This window comes from Pelophylax lessonae, assembly GCF_965119305.1.
Source record: "Pelophylax lessonae genome assembly, chromosome: 6".
Lineage (NCBI taxonomy): Eukaryota > Metazoa > Chordata > Amphibia > Anura > Ranidae > Pelophylax > Pelophylax lessonae.
Genome location: NC_138773.1, coordinates 333580027 through 333597069, shown reverse-complemented (window position 1 = coordinate 333597069; position 17043 = coordinate 333580027). Strand labels below are relative to the sequence as shown.

Here is a 17043-nt window from a genome sequence, read left to right as displayed (position 1 = left end):
ACGAACATTGGCCGGGGCGGTTCGAACGCCAGCCGCAAATTTTCTCAAAAGTCTGCGAACCGCGAGTTTGCGGCGGGCCCCATTGACTTTAATGGGAGGCGAACTTTAAAAACCTTTAGGTCATATTTGCAGCCACAAAAGACTTCCTAGCTGTGCACAAATAGTCCCAGCACATGGACAATGTCATAACAGAAGTATTGCAATTGAAAAAGTTGCCCTAAATTTTTATTTACAGCAAAAAAAAAAAAAATGTATTTATTTTTTCATAAATCAGCCAGAACTGACAGCAGCTGGTAAATACATGTCTAATACATATAGGGTCCATTCACACATCTGTACAATGGGTCCGCATCCATTCCACAATTTGGCGGAACCTTTACAGACCCATTGTTTTTCATTTCCAGTCTGAAAAATTAGGAATTCACAGGATAAAGAAGTGTCGGCCATTCCAGGCCCCAAAAATTAGCCCACATGGGTTTAACCACTTAAGCACCGGAAGATTTTACCCCCTTCCTGACCAGGGCCTATTTTGCGATTCGGCACTGCGTGACTTTAACTGACAATTGCGCAGTCGTGCGACGCTGTACCTAAACTAATTTGACGTCCTTTTTTCCCCACAAACAGAGCTTTCTTTTGGTGGCATTTGATCACTTGTGCGATTTTTTGATAATGCGCTATAAACAAAAAATAAGCGTCAATTTTGCCAAAAATAACAATATTTTTCACATTTTTTTTATATGAAATTCCCCCCCAAAAAAAAAAAAAAAAATGTAAAAATCAATATTTTTAACATTTTGGGCCAATTTTTTTTTTTTTTTAACATGTTTGGTAAAAAAAAAATAAAAAAAAATCAAAGCGTATTTTGATTGGTTTGCGCAAAAGTTATTGCGTTTACTAACAAAGGGAAAGATTTTTGTTGTTTTTTTTTTTTTTTAACGCGTAATGGCGCGATCTGCGATTTTTTTTTTTGCGGGACTGAGACATTGCGGCAGACAGATCGGACCCTTGACTGACATTTTTGACACTTTTGGGGGTACCAGTGACATTACTACAGTAATCAGTGCTATAAACATGCACTGTTACTGTAAAAATTACACTGGCAGGGAAGGAGTTAACTTTATTGGAGAGGGAGGGGTTAAATGTGTCCCTAGGGGCGTGTTTCTAACTGTGATTGGCTGTGGCTTGACATGCAAGAACAGAGAACGGTCCTACATAGTAGAACCGTGTGATCTCCATTCTTACACAGGGATGAATGACAGGCGGCTTGTTTACATTAGCCGCCTGCCTTTCTTCCAGTGTAACGGAAGATCGCGAGTGCCCGGCAGGCACACGCGCGCAGGGGGGCGATGGGGTTGGTCTGTGACCGCGCGGGAGCGCGCCTCCGGAGGTGCTCGCTCCCTAGAGCTTTGCCTGTGAGGGGCTGACCGCCGCAGTAAATTGTCGTGCGGCGGTCAGCAAGTGGTTAACTGACAGCTAAGAACGTAGTATTTGGTGGCTGGAGGTACATTAGGCATTCACAGAAAAAATAATTGTCTGCCCTGAAAGGCCCCAAAAATTTGCCAATGGACATGAAATGCCTTTTATGCCGCTGTATGTAGCCAAGCCAAGGACCAGGAATTGCTGTGGGTGGATGGCGGTCTGGCAGAGATTTGTTGCCTGGCATGAGGAATTTCAATGAAACCTGGTCTACTGGTCACATGTGTTGAATTCCTCAGAGATCCATGCCTCATTCATTTTTATAAATGTGAGGTAGTCTACACTGTCGTGAGCTAGGCGAGTGCGCTTATCGGCCACGATCCCCCCTGCTGCGCTGAACGTCCTTTCAGACAGGACACTGGATGGGGGGCAAGCCAACAGTTCCATTGCAAATTGTGCAAGCTCTGGCCAGAGGTCAAGCCTGCCCACCCAGTAGTCCAGGGGTTCATCACTCCTCAGAGCGTCCACATCGGCCATTAACCCGATGTAGTCGGACACCTTTTTTTACGCTCCAACATTCAGGCCACAGAAGCTTGCCTTTTTCCAGAACAACGTGGCGACGGCATCATGGAAGGTGGAGTGGAGGACAAATGTGAGGAGAGAGGAGGAGGAGAAGGAGAAGAGGCTGGACGGTGAGAGTCTGGAGTTTGGCTTTGTGGGCTCTGACGGTGTTGCTCCCACTGGGCTCGGTGATGGGAGTTCAGGTGCCTTCTTAAGGCGGTTGTCCCTAGGTGAGTGTTGGGCTTACCGTGACTTATGCATTGACTGCAAAGGCTGCAGATGGCAACACTGGTGTCGGCAATGGACACATTAAAAAAAGCCCACACTGCGGAGCCATGTGCCGGTGTCCTGGGAGCGCCAGATGTGACTGTACATGGTTGATGGCTCGCTCCTGATACATTTGCAGTCTGCTTTGTACCTCTTGTGCAATGCAAGTTCTGCCTGCCTCTCCTCCCTATCTGCCGGTCCGTCTCTCCCTCTGAACTCCCCTCCTCTTCCTCTCTTGTGGGCACCCACGTGCCGTCCATAGACACGTCATCATCCACGTCACCTTCCCCACCACTAACATTTGAGATCTCGGAGTTGGCAGCAACCGCGGGGACCAACCTCCTTGGGCTGATCTGGGTACTGTCGTCAGACTGCTGGGTGGCGGCTGTTGCTACCTCCTCTTCCTGATCCGATGCCAACAATGGCTGCGCATTGCAAATATCTTGTGATGGATCGGAAAATAATTCCAGAGACTCAAGTGGAGGGTATGTGGTGGTGGTGTTTGTGGTGGTGTCTTTGGGGGTGCACACAGCAGAGAGTGAAGAGGGTGCAGATAGAGAGGATGAGGAAGGTGCAGAAGAGGAAGGCTGAGTGAGCCACTCAACCAAGTCTGGTGCGTCCTTTGACGTAATTGCATGCGGCTTTTGAAACTTTACACTTTGGCTCCGGCCTACTGCTCCTGCCCTACCCCTACCACCCCTGCGTAAGTGTCTGCCTATTCCTCTGCCTGTCATGTTTTTTAATTACCCTGTGACAAAAGTCTCTAGAGAATCGCAGTATATCTGGAAAAAGGTATATAACACCATGCTTCAATCTGAGGTATTGGGGGGCCACAGGTTTATCACACCAGTTCTACAAATAATTGGCCAGTAACTGTTGTCACTGTGTGTAGCACTGTTTACACAGCAAAAGAGGCAATATTGTTGCAGGACACAAATACACTTGTAAAAGTATACTCAGATAACACCCCACTTCAATATGTGGTATTAGGGGGGGGGGGGGGCAATTGGTCTATCACACCAGTTATAATACATTATAAGTGCTTTTGTCCCCGTTTGTAGTGTTGCTGCAGCAACGCTCAGTTACCATACCTGTCACAATGCTGCATAGTGCACAATAATAATACTAATCCACTATAATATGCTTTCTACATAGTATATTATATTGTGGATTCACACACCCCCCCCCCCCCCCCCGCTCTATATAGTGCACTGCACAGCAATACCAAAAAAATTGCAGCCCTTTAAATGACTTTTGTGGACATTAACAGAGCGATTTGTGTGACTGCTGATGATCTCCAACTGCCCCTAAAGCACAGACTGGATACCTCTCCCTAACCTGAAAAGATACTAGTAGACCTATACCGAAATACCAGCCCTGAAAAAGGACTTTTGGGGATCTTCACAGCGCTATATGTGTCTAGCAAACTCTGCCTGATGAGCACAGCAGACCTCTCCCTACACTGGCAGAAAGCGGAATGTGAAATGGCCGCCAGGTCAGGTCTATTTATAGGGTAGGGGGACTGTCCATGTGCTGGAATGTTTCAATTGGCTGTCCCGTTCCACCTGACGGCTGTGTCATGGGTCAAAGTTCTCCCCAATGTAAACCAATATGGCCGCCGCGAACAACGCCATGTGTTCGCAAAATTTGGCGGGTAGCGAACAAACAAAATTCGCCACAAATCGACCGCTGGGGAAACCGCAAGGCCATCTCTAGCTAATAAACTAGGATGTTTGGTTTACCTGTAAAAATTCTTGCGGCATAGTACCAGATCCCGGCTTTATTCATATTCATCACTACTTCAGACTTTGCCGCCACCTACTGGTGAACAGTCTCTGGCAAACAAAACCAGGCAGGCTTTCCCCAACCCGACCTAACCCTGCCCCGCCACAGACCTGACCCTGCCCCGCCACAGACCTGACCCTGCCCCGCCACAGACCTGACCCTGCCCCGCCACAGACCTAACCCTTCCCCGCCACAGACCTGACCCGACCCTTCCCCGGGCACAGACCCAACCCTTCCCCCGCCACAGACCTAACCCTTCCCCGCCACAGACCTGACCCTGCCCCGCCACAGACCTGACCCTTCCCCGCCACAGACCCGACCCTTCCCCGCCACAGACCCGACCCTTCCCCGGGCACAGACCCAACCCTTCCCCGGGCACAGACCCAACCCTTCCCCGGGCACAGACCTAACCCTTCCCATGCCACAGACCTAACCCTTCCCCGCCACAGACCTGACCCTGCCCCGCCACAGACCTGACCCTTCCCCGCCACAGACCCGACCCTTCCCCGGGCACAGACCCGACCCTTCCCCGGGCACAGACCCGACCCTTCCCCCGGCACAGACCCGACCCTTCCCCCGGCACAGACCCGACCCTTCCCCCGGCACAGACCCGACCCTTCCCCGGGCACAGACCCGACCCTTCCCCGGGCACAGACCCGACCCTTCCCCCGCCACAGACCCGACCCTTCCCCCGCCACAGACCCGACCCTTCCCCCGCCACAGACCTAACCCTTCCCCCGCCACAGACCTAACCCTTCCCCCGCCACAGACCTGACCCTTGCCAGCACAGCCTCAGTTTTGTAGCAAGCGATGAAGAACCATACAGGGGGATGGGTCCCCATGGTCCTGCGATGTACTCCAAGAGAAGGACTTTACAAGTAAATCAAAAATCCTAAATTCTTAATTTTACATCACAGGACACAACGTTTCTTCATTTTAATGACTATTCAGGACGTCCCAAAGCAAAGAACATGAGGAACAAACCCAAAACGGCTCATCTGCCGGAGATCTGGGCAACCTGGAAAGGCCCACTGCTCATCTGCTGAGAACTGGAGACCACACCACATGCTTTGTGGCCAATCACATTGTCTACCTGTATCCCGTGCAGCAGGAGGGGGAAGGGAATACAGACCAGAGGAATCAGATCCCTCGGAGTCACTAGAGGATCCACCACAAACATCTGAGGATCCCTGGCCTAGAGACAAATCTCTCCAGCTTGGTACTGAACCTGGACTTGAGAAGCTCCACATCCTTAGTCCCATCCCCCACCTTAAACACCTCTGGGTGAATGGCCCACTAACCAGAGTCCAGCTGCTGACATGAGAAGTCCTTCTACCAAATTTCAAAGCCTGGAAAGTCCAGATCAGAGAGACCTGGAATATGCACTTCCGCCCCTGGGAACCCCCCTTAGGGGGCCACTGCCCTGGACCTGTAGAGGACCCTGCAAGTGGCAAATGTCCCAGTAATTCTATGCCCTCCCTCCTTCCTATATACTTACCCAAGTCCTATCTCACCCTATCTCGTTCCAGCACTGGGACCATCCGCAGAGGCACTGGTCTCTGTTCCACTTCTCACAGGACACAGTGGGAGCCATTGGTTCTTGCTGCGGTCAGTCAAATCCTGACAAAATTAGGGATCGAGGAGGAGCGGAGAGCGCTGGAGGGGGGGGACCTAGAAGAGGAGGAGGAGGAGCGGAGAGCGCTGGAGGGGGGGGGAAGAAGAAGACGACGACGACGACGAAGACGAAGACGAAGGAGAGCTCTGGAGGGGGGCCTGGAGGAGGAGGAGGAGGAGGAGAGCGCTGGAGGAGGACCTAGAAGAGGAGGACCTAGAAGAGAAGGAGGAGCGGAGAGCGCTGGAGGGGGACCTAGAAGAGGAGGAGGAGCGGAGAGCGCTGGAGGGGGACCTAGAAGAGGAGGAGGAGCGGAGGAGGAGGAGCGGAGAGCACTGGAGGGGGACCTAGAAGAGGAGGACGAGGAGGAGGACCTAGAAGAGAAGGAGGAGCAGAGAGCGCTGGAGGGGGACCTAGAAGAGGAGGAGGAGCGGAGGAGGAGGAGGAGGCGCGGAGAGCGCTGGAGGGGGACCTAGAAGAGGAGGACCTAGAAGAGGAGGAGGAGCGGAGAGCACTGGAGGGGGACCTAGAAGAGGAGGAGGAGCGGAGAGCACTGGAGGGGGACCTAGAAGAGGAGGAGGAGCCGAGAGCGCTGGAGGGGGACCTAGAAGAAGAGGAGGAGCGGAGGAGGAGGAGGAGGAGGAGGAGGAGCGGAGAGCGCTGGAGGGGGACCTAGAGGAGGAGGAGGAAGAGCGGAGAGCGCTGGAGGGGGGACCTAGAAGAGGAGGAGGAGCGGAGAGCACTGGAGGGGGGGACCTAGAAGAGGAGGAGTAGGAGGAGGAGAGCGCTGGAGGGGGGCCTAGAAGAAGAAGAAGAGGAGGAGGAGGAGGAGGAGGAGGAGGAGGAGGAGGAGGAGGAGGAGAGGTCTGGAGGGGGGCCTGGAGGAGGAGGAGGAGGAGGAGAGCGCTGGAGGAGGACCTAGAAGAGGAGGACCTAGAAGAGAAGGAGGAGCAGAGAGCGCTGGAGGGGGACCTAGAAGAGGAGGAGGAGCGGAGGAGGAGGAGCGGAGAGCGCTGGAGGGGGACCTAGAAGAGGAGGAGGAGCGGAGAGCGCTGGAGGGGGACCTAGAAGGGGAGAACCTAGAAGAGGAGGAGGAGCTAGAAGAGGAGGAGTGGAGAGCGCTGGAGGGGGACCTAGAAGAGGAGGAGGAGGAGGAGCGGAGAGCACTGGAGGGGGACCTAGAAGAGGAGGAGGAGCGGAGAGCGCTGGAGGGGGACCTAGAAGAGGAGGACGAGCGGAGAGCGCTGGAGGGGGACCTAGAAGAGGAGGACGAGGAGGAGGACCTAGAAGAGAAGGAGGAGCAGAGAGCGCTGGAGGGGGACCTAGAAGAGGAGGAGGAGCGGAGAGCGCTGGAGGGGGACCTAGAAGAGGAGGACCTAGAAGAGGAGGAGGAGCGGAGAGCACTGGAGGGGGACCTAGAAGAGGAGGAGGAGCGGAGAGCACTGGAGGGGGACCTAGAAGAGGAGGAGGAGCGGAGAGCGCTGGAGGGGGACCTAGAGGAGGAGGAGGAAGAGCGGAGAGCGCTGGAGGGGGGACCTAGAAGAGGAGGAGGAGTGGAGAGCACTGGAGGGGGGACCTAGAAGAGGAGGAGGAGCGGAGAGCACTGGAGGGGGACCTAGAAGAGGAGGAGTAGGAGGAGGAGAGCGCTGGAGGGGGACCTAGAAGAAGAAGAGGAGGAGGAGGAGGAGGAGGAGGAGGAGGAGAGCTCTGGAGGGGGGCCTGGAGGAGGAGGAGAGCGCTGGAGGAGGACCTAGAAGAGGAGGACCTAGAAGAGAAGGAGGAGCAGAGAGCGCTGGAGGGGGACCTAGAAGAGGAGGAGGAGCGGAGAGCGCTGGAGGGGGACCTAGAAGAGGAGGACCTAGAAGAGGAGGAGGAGCTAGAAGAGGAGGAGCGGAGAGCGCTGGAGGGGGACCTAGAAGAGGAGGAGGAGCGGAGGAGGAGGAGCGGAGAGCACTGGAGGGGGACCTAGAAGAGGAGGACGAGGAGGAGGACCTAGAAGAGAAGGAGGAGCAGAGAGCGCTGGAGGGGGACCTAGAAGAGGAGGAGGAGCGGAGGAGGAGGAGGAGGAGCGGAGAGCGCTGGAGGGGGACCTAGAAGAGGAGGACCTAGAAGAGGAGGAGGAGCGGAGAGCACTGGAGGGGGACCTAGAAGAGGAGGAGGAGCGGAGAGCACTGGAGGGGGACCTAGAAGAGGAGGAGGAGCGGAGAGCGCTGGAGGGGGACCTAGAAGAGGAGGAGGAGCGGAGAGCGCTGGAGGGGGACCTAGAAGAGGAGGAGGAGCGGAGAGCACTGGAGGGGGACCTAGAAGAGGAGGAGGAGCGGAGAGCGCTGGAGGGGGACCTAGAAGAGGAGGAGGAGCGGAGAGCACTGGAGGGGGACCTAGAAGAGGAGGAGGAGCGGAGAGCACTGGAGGGGGACCTAGAAGAGGAGGAGGAGCGGAGAGCGCTGGAGGGGGACCTAGAAGAGGAGGAGGAGTGGAGAGCACTGGAGGGGGACCTAGAAGAGGAGGAGGAGCGGAGAGCGCTGGAGGGGGACCTAGAAGAGGAGGAGGAGCGGAGGGCGCTGGAGGGGGGACCTAGAAGAGGAGGAGGAGCGGAGAGCACTGGAGGGGGGGACCTAGAAGAGGAGGAGGAGCGGAGAGCACTGGAGGGGGACCTAGAAGAGGAGGAGTAGGAGGAGGAGAGCGCTGGAGGGGGGCCTAGAAGAAGAAGAAGGAGGAGGAGGAGGAGGAGGAGGAGGAGGAGAGCTCTGGAGGGGGGCCTGGAGGAGGAGGAGGAGGAGAGCGCTGGAGGAGGACCTAGAAGAGGAGGACCTAGAAGAGAAGGAGGAGCAGAGAGCGCTGGAGGGGGACCTAGAAGAGGAGGAGGAGCGGAGAGCGCTGGAGGGGGACCTAGAAGAGGAGGAGGAGCGGAGGAGGAGGAGCGGAGAGCGCTGGAGGGGGACCTAGAAGAGGAGGAGGAGCGGAGAGCGCTGCAGGGGGACCTAGAAGAGGAGAACCTAGAAGAGGAGGAGGAGCTAGAAGAGGAGGAGTGGAGAGCGCTGGAGGGGGACCTAGAAGAGGAGGAGGAGCGGAGGAGGAGGAGCGGAGAGCACTGGAGGGGGACCTAGAAGAGGAGGAGGAGCGGAGAGCGCTGGAGGGGGACCTAGAAGAGGAGGACGAGGACGAGGACCTAGAAGAGAAGGAGGAGCAGAGAGCGCTGGAGGGGGACCTAGAAGAGGAGGAGGAGCGGAGGAGGAGGAGGAGCGGAGAGCGCTGGAGGGGGACCTAGAAGAGGAGGACCTAGAAGAGGAGGAGGAGCGGAGAGCACTGGAGGGGGACCTAGAAGAGGAGGAGGAGCGGAGAGCACTGGAGGGGGACCTAGAAGAGGAGGAGGAGCCGAGAGCGCTGGAGGGGGACCTAGAAGAAGAGGAGGAGCGGAGGAGGAGGAGGAGGAGGAGCGGAGAGCGCTGGAGGGGGACGTAGAGGAGGAGGAGGAAGAGCGGAGAGCGCTGGAGGGGGGACCTAGAAGAGGAGGAGGAGCGGAGAGCACTGGAGGGGGGGACCTAGAAGAGGAGGAGGAGCGGAGAGCACTGGAGGGGGACCTAGAAGAGGAGGAGTAGGAGGAGGAGAGCGCTGGAGGGGGGCCTAGAAGAAGAAGAAGAGGAGGAGGAGGAGGAGGAGGAGAGCTCTGGAGGGGGGCCTGGAGGAGGAGGAGGAGGAGAGCGCTGGAGGAGGACCTAGAAGAGGAGGACCTAGAAGAGAAGGAGGAGCAGAGAGCGCTGGAGGGGGACCTAGAAGAGGAGGAGGAGCGGAGAGCGCTGGAGGGGGACCTAGAAGAGGAGGAGGAGCGGAGGAGGAGGAGCGGAGAGCGCTGGAGGGGGACCTAGAAGAGGAGGAGGAGCGGAGAGCGCTGGAGGGGGACCTAGAAGAGGAGAACCTAGAAGAGGAGGAGGAGCTAGAAGAGGAGGAGTGGAGAGCGCTGGAGGGGACCTAGAAGAGGAGGAGGAGCGGAGGAGGAGGAGCGGAGAGCACTGGAGGGGGACCTAGAAGAGGAGGAGGAGCGGAGAGCGCTGGAGGGGGACCTAGAAGAGGAGGACGAGGAGGAGGACCTAGAAGAGAAGGAGGAGCAGAGAGCGCTGGAGGGGGACCTAGAAGAGGAGGAGGAGCGGAGAGCACTGGAGGGGGACCTAGAAGAGGAGGAGGAGCGGAGAGCACTGGAGGGGGACCTAGAAGAGGAGGAGGAGCGGAGAGCACTGGAGGGGGACCTAGAAGAGGAGGAGGAGGAGCGGAGAGCGCTGGAGGGGGGACCTAGAAGAGGAGGAGGAGTGGAGAGCACTGGAGGGGGGACCTAGAAGAGGAGGAGGAGCGGAGAGAACTGGAGGGGGACCTAGAAGAGGAGGAGTAGGAGGAGGAGAGCGCTGGAGGGGGACCTAGAAGAAGAAGAAGAGGAGGAGGAGGAGGAGGAGGAGGAGAGCTCTGGAGGGGGGCCTGGAGGAGGAGGAGGAGGAGAGCGCTGGAGGAGGACCTAGAAGAGGAGGACCTAGAAGAGAAGGAGGAGCAGAGAGCGCTGGAGGGGGACCTAGAAGAGGAGGAGGAGCGGAGAGCGCTGGAGGGGGACCTAGAAGAGGAGGACCTAGAAGAGGAGGACCTAGAAGAGGAGGAGCGGAGAGCGCTGGAGGGGGACCTAGAAGAGGAGGAGGAGCGGAGGAGGAGGAGCGGAGAGCACTGGAGGGGGACCTAGAAGAGGAGGACGAGGAGGAGGACCTAGAAGAGAAGGAGGAGCAGAGAGCGCTGGAGGGGGACCTAGAAGAGGAGGAGGAGCGGAGGAGGAGGAGGAGGAGCGGAGAGCGCTGGAGGGGGACCTAGAAGAGGAGGAGGAGCGGAGAGCACTGGAGGGGGACCTAGAAGAGGAGGAGGAGCGGAGAGCACTGGAGGGGGACCTAGAAGAGGAGGAGGAGCGGAGAGCGCTGGAGGGGGACCTAGAAGAGGAGGAGGAGCGGAGAGCGCTGGAGGGGGACCTAGAAGAGGAGGAGGAGCGGAGAGCACTGGAGGGGGACCTAGAAGAGGAGGAGGAGCGGAGAGCGCTGGAGGGGGACCTAGAAGAGGAGGAGGAGCGGAGAGCACTGGAGGGGGACCTAGAAGAGGAGGAGGAGCGGAGAGCACTGGAGGGGGACCTAGAAGAGGAGGAGGAGCGGAGAGCGCTGGAGGGGGACCTAGAAGAGGAGGAGGAGTGGAGAGCACTGGAGGGGGACCTAGAAGAGGAGGAGGAGCGGAGAGCGCTGGAGGGGGACCTAGAAGAGGAGGAGGAGCGGAGGGCGCTGGAGGGGGGACCTAGAAGAGGAGGAGGAGCGGAGAGCACTGGAGGGGGGGACCTAGAAGAGGAGGAGGAGCGGAGAGCACTGGAGGGGGACCTAGAAGAGGAGGAGTAGGAGGAGGAGAGCGCTGGAGGGGGGCCTAGAAGAAGGAGGAGGAGGAGGAGGAGGAGGAGGAGAGCTCTGGAGGGGGGCCTGGAGGAGGAGGAGGAGGAGAGCGCTGGAGGAGGACCTAGAAGAGGAGGACCTAGAAGAGAAGGAGGAGCAGAGAGCGCTGGAGGGGGACCTAGAAGAGGAGGAGGAGCGGAGAGCGCTGGAGGGGGACCTAGAAGAGGAGGAGGAGCGGAGGAGGAGGAGCGGAGAGCGCTGGAGGGGGACCTAGAAGAGGAGGAGGAGCGGAGAGCGCTGGAGGGGGACCTAGAAGAGGAGAACCTAGAAGAGGAGGAGGAGCTAGAAGAGGAGGAGTGGAGAGCGCTGGAGGGGGACCTAGAAGAGGAGGAGGAGCGGAGGAGGAGGAGCGGAGAGCACTGGAGGGGGACCTAGAAGAGGAGGAGGAGCGGAGAGCGCTGGAGGGGGACCTAGAAGAGGAGGACGAGGACCTAGAAGAGAAGGAGGAGCAGAGAGCGCTGGAGGGGGACCTAGAAGAGGAGGAGGAGCGGAGGAGGAGGAGGAGGAGGAGGAGCGGAGAGCGCTGGAGGGGGACCTAGAAGAGGAGGACCTAGAAGAGGAGGAGGAGCGGAGAGCACTGGAGGGGGACCTAGAAGAGGAGGAGGAGCGGAGAGCACTGGAGGGGGACCTAGAAGAGGAGGAGGAGCGGAGAGCGCTGGAGGGGGACCTAGAGGAGGAGGAGGAAGAGCGGAGAGCGCTGGAGGGGGGACCTAGAAGAGGAGGAGGAGTGGAGAGCACTGGAGGGGGGACCTAGAAGAGGAGGACCTAGAAGAGGAGGAGGAGCTAGAAGAGGAGGAGCGGAGAGCGCTGGAGGGGGACCTAGAAGAGGAGGAGGAGCGGAGGAGGAGGAGCGGAGAGCACTGGAGGGGGACCTAGAAGAGGAGGACGAGGAGGAGGACCTAGAAGAGAAGGAGGAGCAGAGAGCGCTGGAGGGGGACCTAGAAGAGGAGGAGGAGCGGAGGAGGAGCGGAGAGCGCTGGAGGGGGACCTAGAAGAGGAGGACCTAGAAGAGGAGGAGGAGCGGAGAGCACTGGAGGGGGACCTAGAAGAGGAGGAGGAGCGGAGAGCGCTGGAGGGGGACCTAGAAGAGGAGGAGGAGCGGAGAGCGCTGGAGGGGGACCTAGAAGAGGAGGAGGAGCGGAGAGCGCTGGAGGGGGACCTAGAAGAGGAGGAGGAGCGGAGAGCGCTGGAGGGGGACCTAGAAGAGGAGGAGGAGCGGAGAGCACTGGAGGGGGACCTAGAAGAGGAGGAGGAGCGGAGAGCACTGGAGGGGGACCTAGAAGAGGAGGAGGAGCGGAGAGCGCTGGAGGGGGACCTAGAAGAGGAGGAGGAGTGGAGAGCACTGGAGGGGGACCTAGAAGAGGAGGAGGAGCGGAGAGCGCTGGAGGGGGACCTAGAAGAGGAGGAGGAGCGGAGGGCGCTGGAGGGGGACCTAGAAGAGGAGGAGGAGCGGAGGGCGCTGGAGGGGGACCTAGAGGAGGAGAAAAGGGAAAGATTTAAAAGATCTATTTCCCTTATTCTCTGTCCCAGAAGCACAAAATAATTTTCTATGGACTGAGGAGGAGGCCCCCCGTCTGCGAGGAGGCTCCTTCCCTTTCCTGGATTGTTGCAGGAAGGTTCTCTTCCCCCCGTGATAACCTTAATGATGTAATCTAGGGTTGCGTGCAGACCTAGCGTGTAGCTGCGGTCTGCACGCCCTTGCTGGCTTGGCTGAGGGGGGGGGGGGGGGGGGACCACTGGATCTAGAATATCCAGCCCATCGCCCAGCCTGGCAGGTTTTTGTTTTTTTTCTCGGGAGATCTTCAAATCAAGATGTAAAGGAGAAGAAAAAAATCGCCAGGACCAGAGATCCCAGCTGGGAGCCTAGGTCCCCTCTCCTGACTAGACTGATTACCTAGAGCAGAGGAGGGGGTTATATACCAGCTGAGGACGGCCCATGGGCGTAGCCAGGTGTTTTTTTTCTCCCTAGTCCTACTCCTCGAGGAGGCAATATAACCCAATAGTTATGATTTATGGAGCGCTGTGTCAGGTTGATGAACGACAGAGAAAGTGGCTTTATCACACAATAGTAAAGCAGAGAACAAACTATTACCTATGGTGTCTTTATCCCGGGATGCTTCAGATCCAGACAGACTAACGAGCACCACACCACCAACACTGCAAAGAGAAGAGGAAACACTTTACTGCCCAACTTCTATTCTTCAAGCAGCAGGATGAACATGACCAGCCGAGAAGAAGACCCAGAGCTTCGGGAGGAGAAGACCCAGAGCTTCGGGAGGAGAAGACCCAGAGCTTCGGGAGGAGAAGACCCAGAGCTTCGGGAGGAGAAGACACAGAGCTTCGGGAGAAGAAGACACAGAGCTTCGGGAGAAGAAGACACAGAGCTTCGGGAGAAGAAGACACAGAGCTTCGGGAGAAGAAGACACAGAGCTTCGGGAGAAGAAGACACAGAGCTTCGGGAGAAGAAGACACAGAGCTTCGGGAGAAGAAGACACAGAGCTTCGGGAGAAGAAGACACAGAGCTTCGGGAGAAGACGGAACATAGAACAAACCATAGGAGGGAGAGGACACAGAGCTTTAGGGGAAGAACGTACATGATACAGACAGAGAGACCACAGAGCTTCGGGGAGAAGATGGAATTCTGGGAAGAATCCTCCATAAAAGTAACCTCTCACCTCAAAATAACCGCCAATAATTTGGAAAGTGTGAAGCGATCTCCGCTGTTACTGGGAAAGACAGAGGCCAGAATCAATGTGAAGAGACCTGAGGGAAGAGAAGAGCTGACAATCTACATCGGATATATCGGACATCACTTTCATAATCTTTCAATAATTTTAGTGAACAGACCGAGGGGCCACACCAACCAACTAATGTTCTGGTACCTTTGGGTACCCTAATTACTCTTTCATAAGTGTATGCGCCCCACCATTCTCTTTTGGTAAGGTGCGCATACACCTTTAAGACTGATGCTGTCATCACTGAGCGCCGGACTGGATGGCTATTTAGATCGCCGGCTCTCACTCACATGTGTTCATTCAAACTGCTTTGTGCCTTGATGCTAACCTGTCTTGAAGCTCTCATGCTTGCAAGCAAACCTCGCTGTCGGAACCACGCTGCGCTGATCCCTGTATCCCGCTACCGGATCATCCGCTCTTGCCGAACCTCTCCTCTGCTACATTGCTATTAGTGATAAGTACCCCACAGGGGAAACCTCTATAACTTTCATACTAAAGCTTACACTATCTAGCTCTGCATACTAAGGACTATTACTACATCTGCATTATCTAAGATTGCTAGCTCTTGAGCCTACTACCACCTGTTCTTGCACTGGGTTGATCTCTCTTGTATGTCCACCTGCTACTCTGTCATCTGCTACCATACATGATTGCTAAACCTATCTGCATCCCATCTGCTACTATCTTACTTTCAAGAACATTTCCTTTCAAGTGTCTGTCATCTACCATCTCTACCCAACCTGTCTCTTCAGCCTATCATCACTGTGTTACTATATACATAAGTCACTCTAGGAAACATCTTATTGAGTGTGTGTATTTACTTGCTGAATTGAGATCATCCACACATGATGAGTCATTGAGAGTTGGGAATGGTGTCTCAGCGTTTCTCTACATGACTACTGAAGTGGAATATTTCCGCAGCTGAAAATCCACATCATACATAAAACGCAGGAGCGTTACACCAACCAACCCTCCTATGGAAGAAGGGGGTGGGAGAGCCATGTTCTAGCCTCAGCTTATCTTGGGGGGCTGTAGATGATTGGGGGGTCATTACATGTGTACAGTCAATGTCTGGAGAGATATCACATGGGGTTGTAGCTGGATATGGACTGACCTGATGTGGAGGAAATGATGTTGACGATGGCCACCTGGGTATCAGAAAGAGCCTCCTGGTAGGAATAATTTGCCAAGAACCACTAGAAGATAAAGAGGAGAGAATGAGGAGACACAAAATCCTTCTATATAGGGGCTCCGTACTGTAATACTGGATTCACACTGAGCCGACAAAACAAGGCAGAGACTCGGGGTTCACACTGAGCCGACAACACAAGGCTGAGACTCGGGGTTCACACTGAGCCAACACAAGGCTGAGACTCGGGGTTCACACTGAGCCGACAACACAAGGCTGAGACTCGGGGTTCACACTGAGCCGACAACACAAGGCTGAGACTCGGGGTTCAGGCTGAGACTCGGGGTTCACACTGAGCCGACAAAACAAGGCAGAGACTCGAGGTTCACACTGAGCAGACAACACAAGGCTGAGACTCGGGGTTCACACTGAGCCGACAACACAAGGCTGAGACTCGGGGTTCAGGCTGAGACTCGGGGTTCACACTGAGCCGACAACACAAGGCTGAGACTCGGGGTTCAGGCTGAGACTCAGGGTTCACACTGAGCCGACAAAACAAGGCAGAGACTCGAGGTTCACACTGAGCAGACAACACAAGGCTGAGACTCGGGGTTCACACTGAGCCGACAACACAAGGCTGAGACTCGGGGTTCAGGCTGAGACTCGGGGTTCAGACTGAGCCGACAACACAAGGCAGAGACTCGGGGTTCACACTGACCTGTCAGAAGCTGTATATTGCCTCCACCCCCCCCCCCCTCCACACTCTGCTAAGCTCCGTGCTGCTGGCAACATGTGGGACCATAACATGTACGAGCCCCAGAACACAATATAGGCAATTTGTTTATACGTCACCGGCTCCAGGTCCGCAGCGGACTATGGGGGTCAGCTCACTACAAACTATGGGGGTCAGCTCACTACAAACTATGGGGGTCAGCTCACTGCAAACTATGGGGGTCAGCTCACTGCAAACTATGGGGGTCAGCTCACTACAAACTATGGGGGTCAGCTCACTGCAAACTATGGGGGTCAGCTCACTACAAACTATGGGGGTCAGCTCACTGCAAACTATGGGGGTCAGCTCACTGCAAACTATGGGGGTCAGCTCACTACAAACTATGGGGGTCAGCTCACTACAAACTATGGGGGTCAGCTCACTACAAACTATGGGGGTCAGCTCACTACAAACTATGGGGGTCAGCTCACTACAAACTATGGGGGTCAGCTCACTGCAAACTATGGGGGTCAGCTCACTGCAAACTATGGGGGTCAGCTCACTACAAACTATGGGGGTCAGCTCACTGCAAACTATGGGGGTCAGCTCACTGCAAACTATGGGGGTCAGCTCACTGCAAACTATGGGGGTCAGCTCACTGCAAACTATGGGGGTCAGCTCACTGCAAACTATGGGGGTCAGCTCACTACAAACTATGGGGGTCAGCTCACTACAAACTATGGGGGTCAGCTCACTACAAACTATGGGGGTCAGCTCACTACAAACTATGGGGGTCAGCTCACTACAAACTATGGGGGTCAGCTCACTACAAACTATGGGGGTCAGCTCACTACAAACTATGGGGGTCAGCTCACTGCAAACTATGGGGGTCAGCTCACTGCAAACTATGGGGGTCAGCTCACTGCAAACTATGGGGGTCAGCTCACTACAAACTATGGGGGTCAGCTCACTACAAACTATGGGGGTCAGCTCACTACAAACTATGGGGGTCAGCTCACTACAAACTATGGGGGTCAGCTCACTACAAACTATGGGGGTCAGCTCACTGCAAACTATGGGGGTCAGCTCACTGCAAACTATGGGGGTCAGCTCACTGCAAACTATGGGGGTCAGCTCACTGCAAACTATGGGGGTCAGCTCACTGCAAACTATGGGGGTCAGCTCACTACAAACTATGGGGGTCAGCTCACTACAAACTATGGGGGTCAGCTCACTACAAACTATGGGGGTCAGCTCACTGCAAACTATGGGGGTCAGCTCACTGCAAACTATGGGGGTCAGCTCACTGCAAACTATGGGGGTCAGCTCACTACAAACTATGGGGGTCAGCTCACTACAAACTATGG

The 17043-nt window shown here is 56.0% G+C and overlaps 1 protein-coding gene across 1 annotated transcript in view; it reads right to left on the bottom strand.

The window, feature by feature from the left end:
• The window catches only part of SLC35F5 (solute carrier family 35 member F5), a 51888-nt gene that overhangs the window by 17039 nt on the left and 17806 nt on the right, over window positions 1-17043 (bottom strand). The window contains exons 7-9 of the mRNA XM_082261970.1: window positions 14950-15031; window positions 13776-13863; window positions 13193-13257 (exon numbers count right to left, since the gene is read on the bottom strand). Coding sequence (XP_082118096.1) covers window positions 13193-13257; window positions 13776-13863; window positions 14950-15031 — 235 coding nt within the window. The remainder of the gene's footprint in view (window positions 1-13192; window positions 13258-13775; window positions 13864-14949; window positions 15032-17043) is intronic.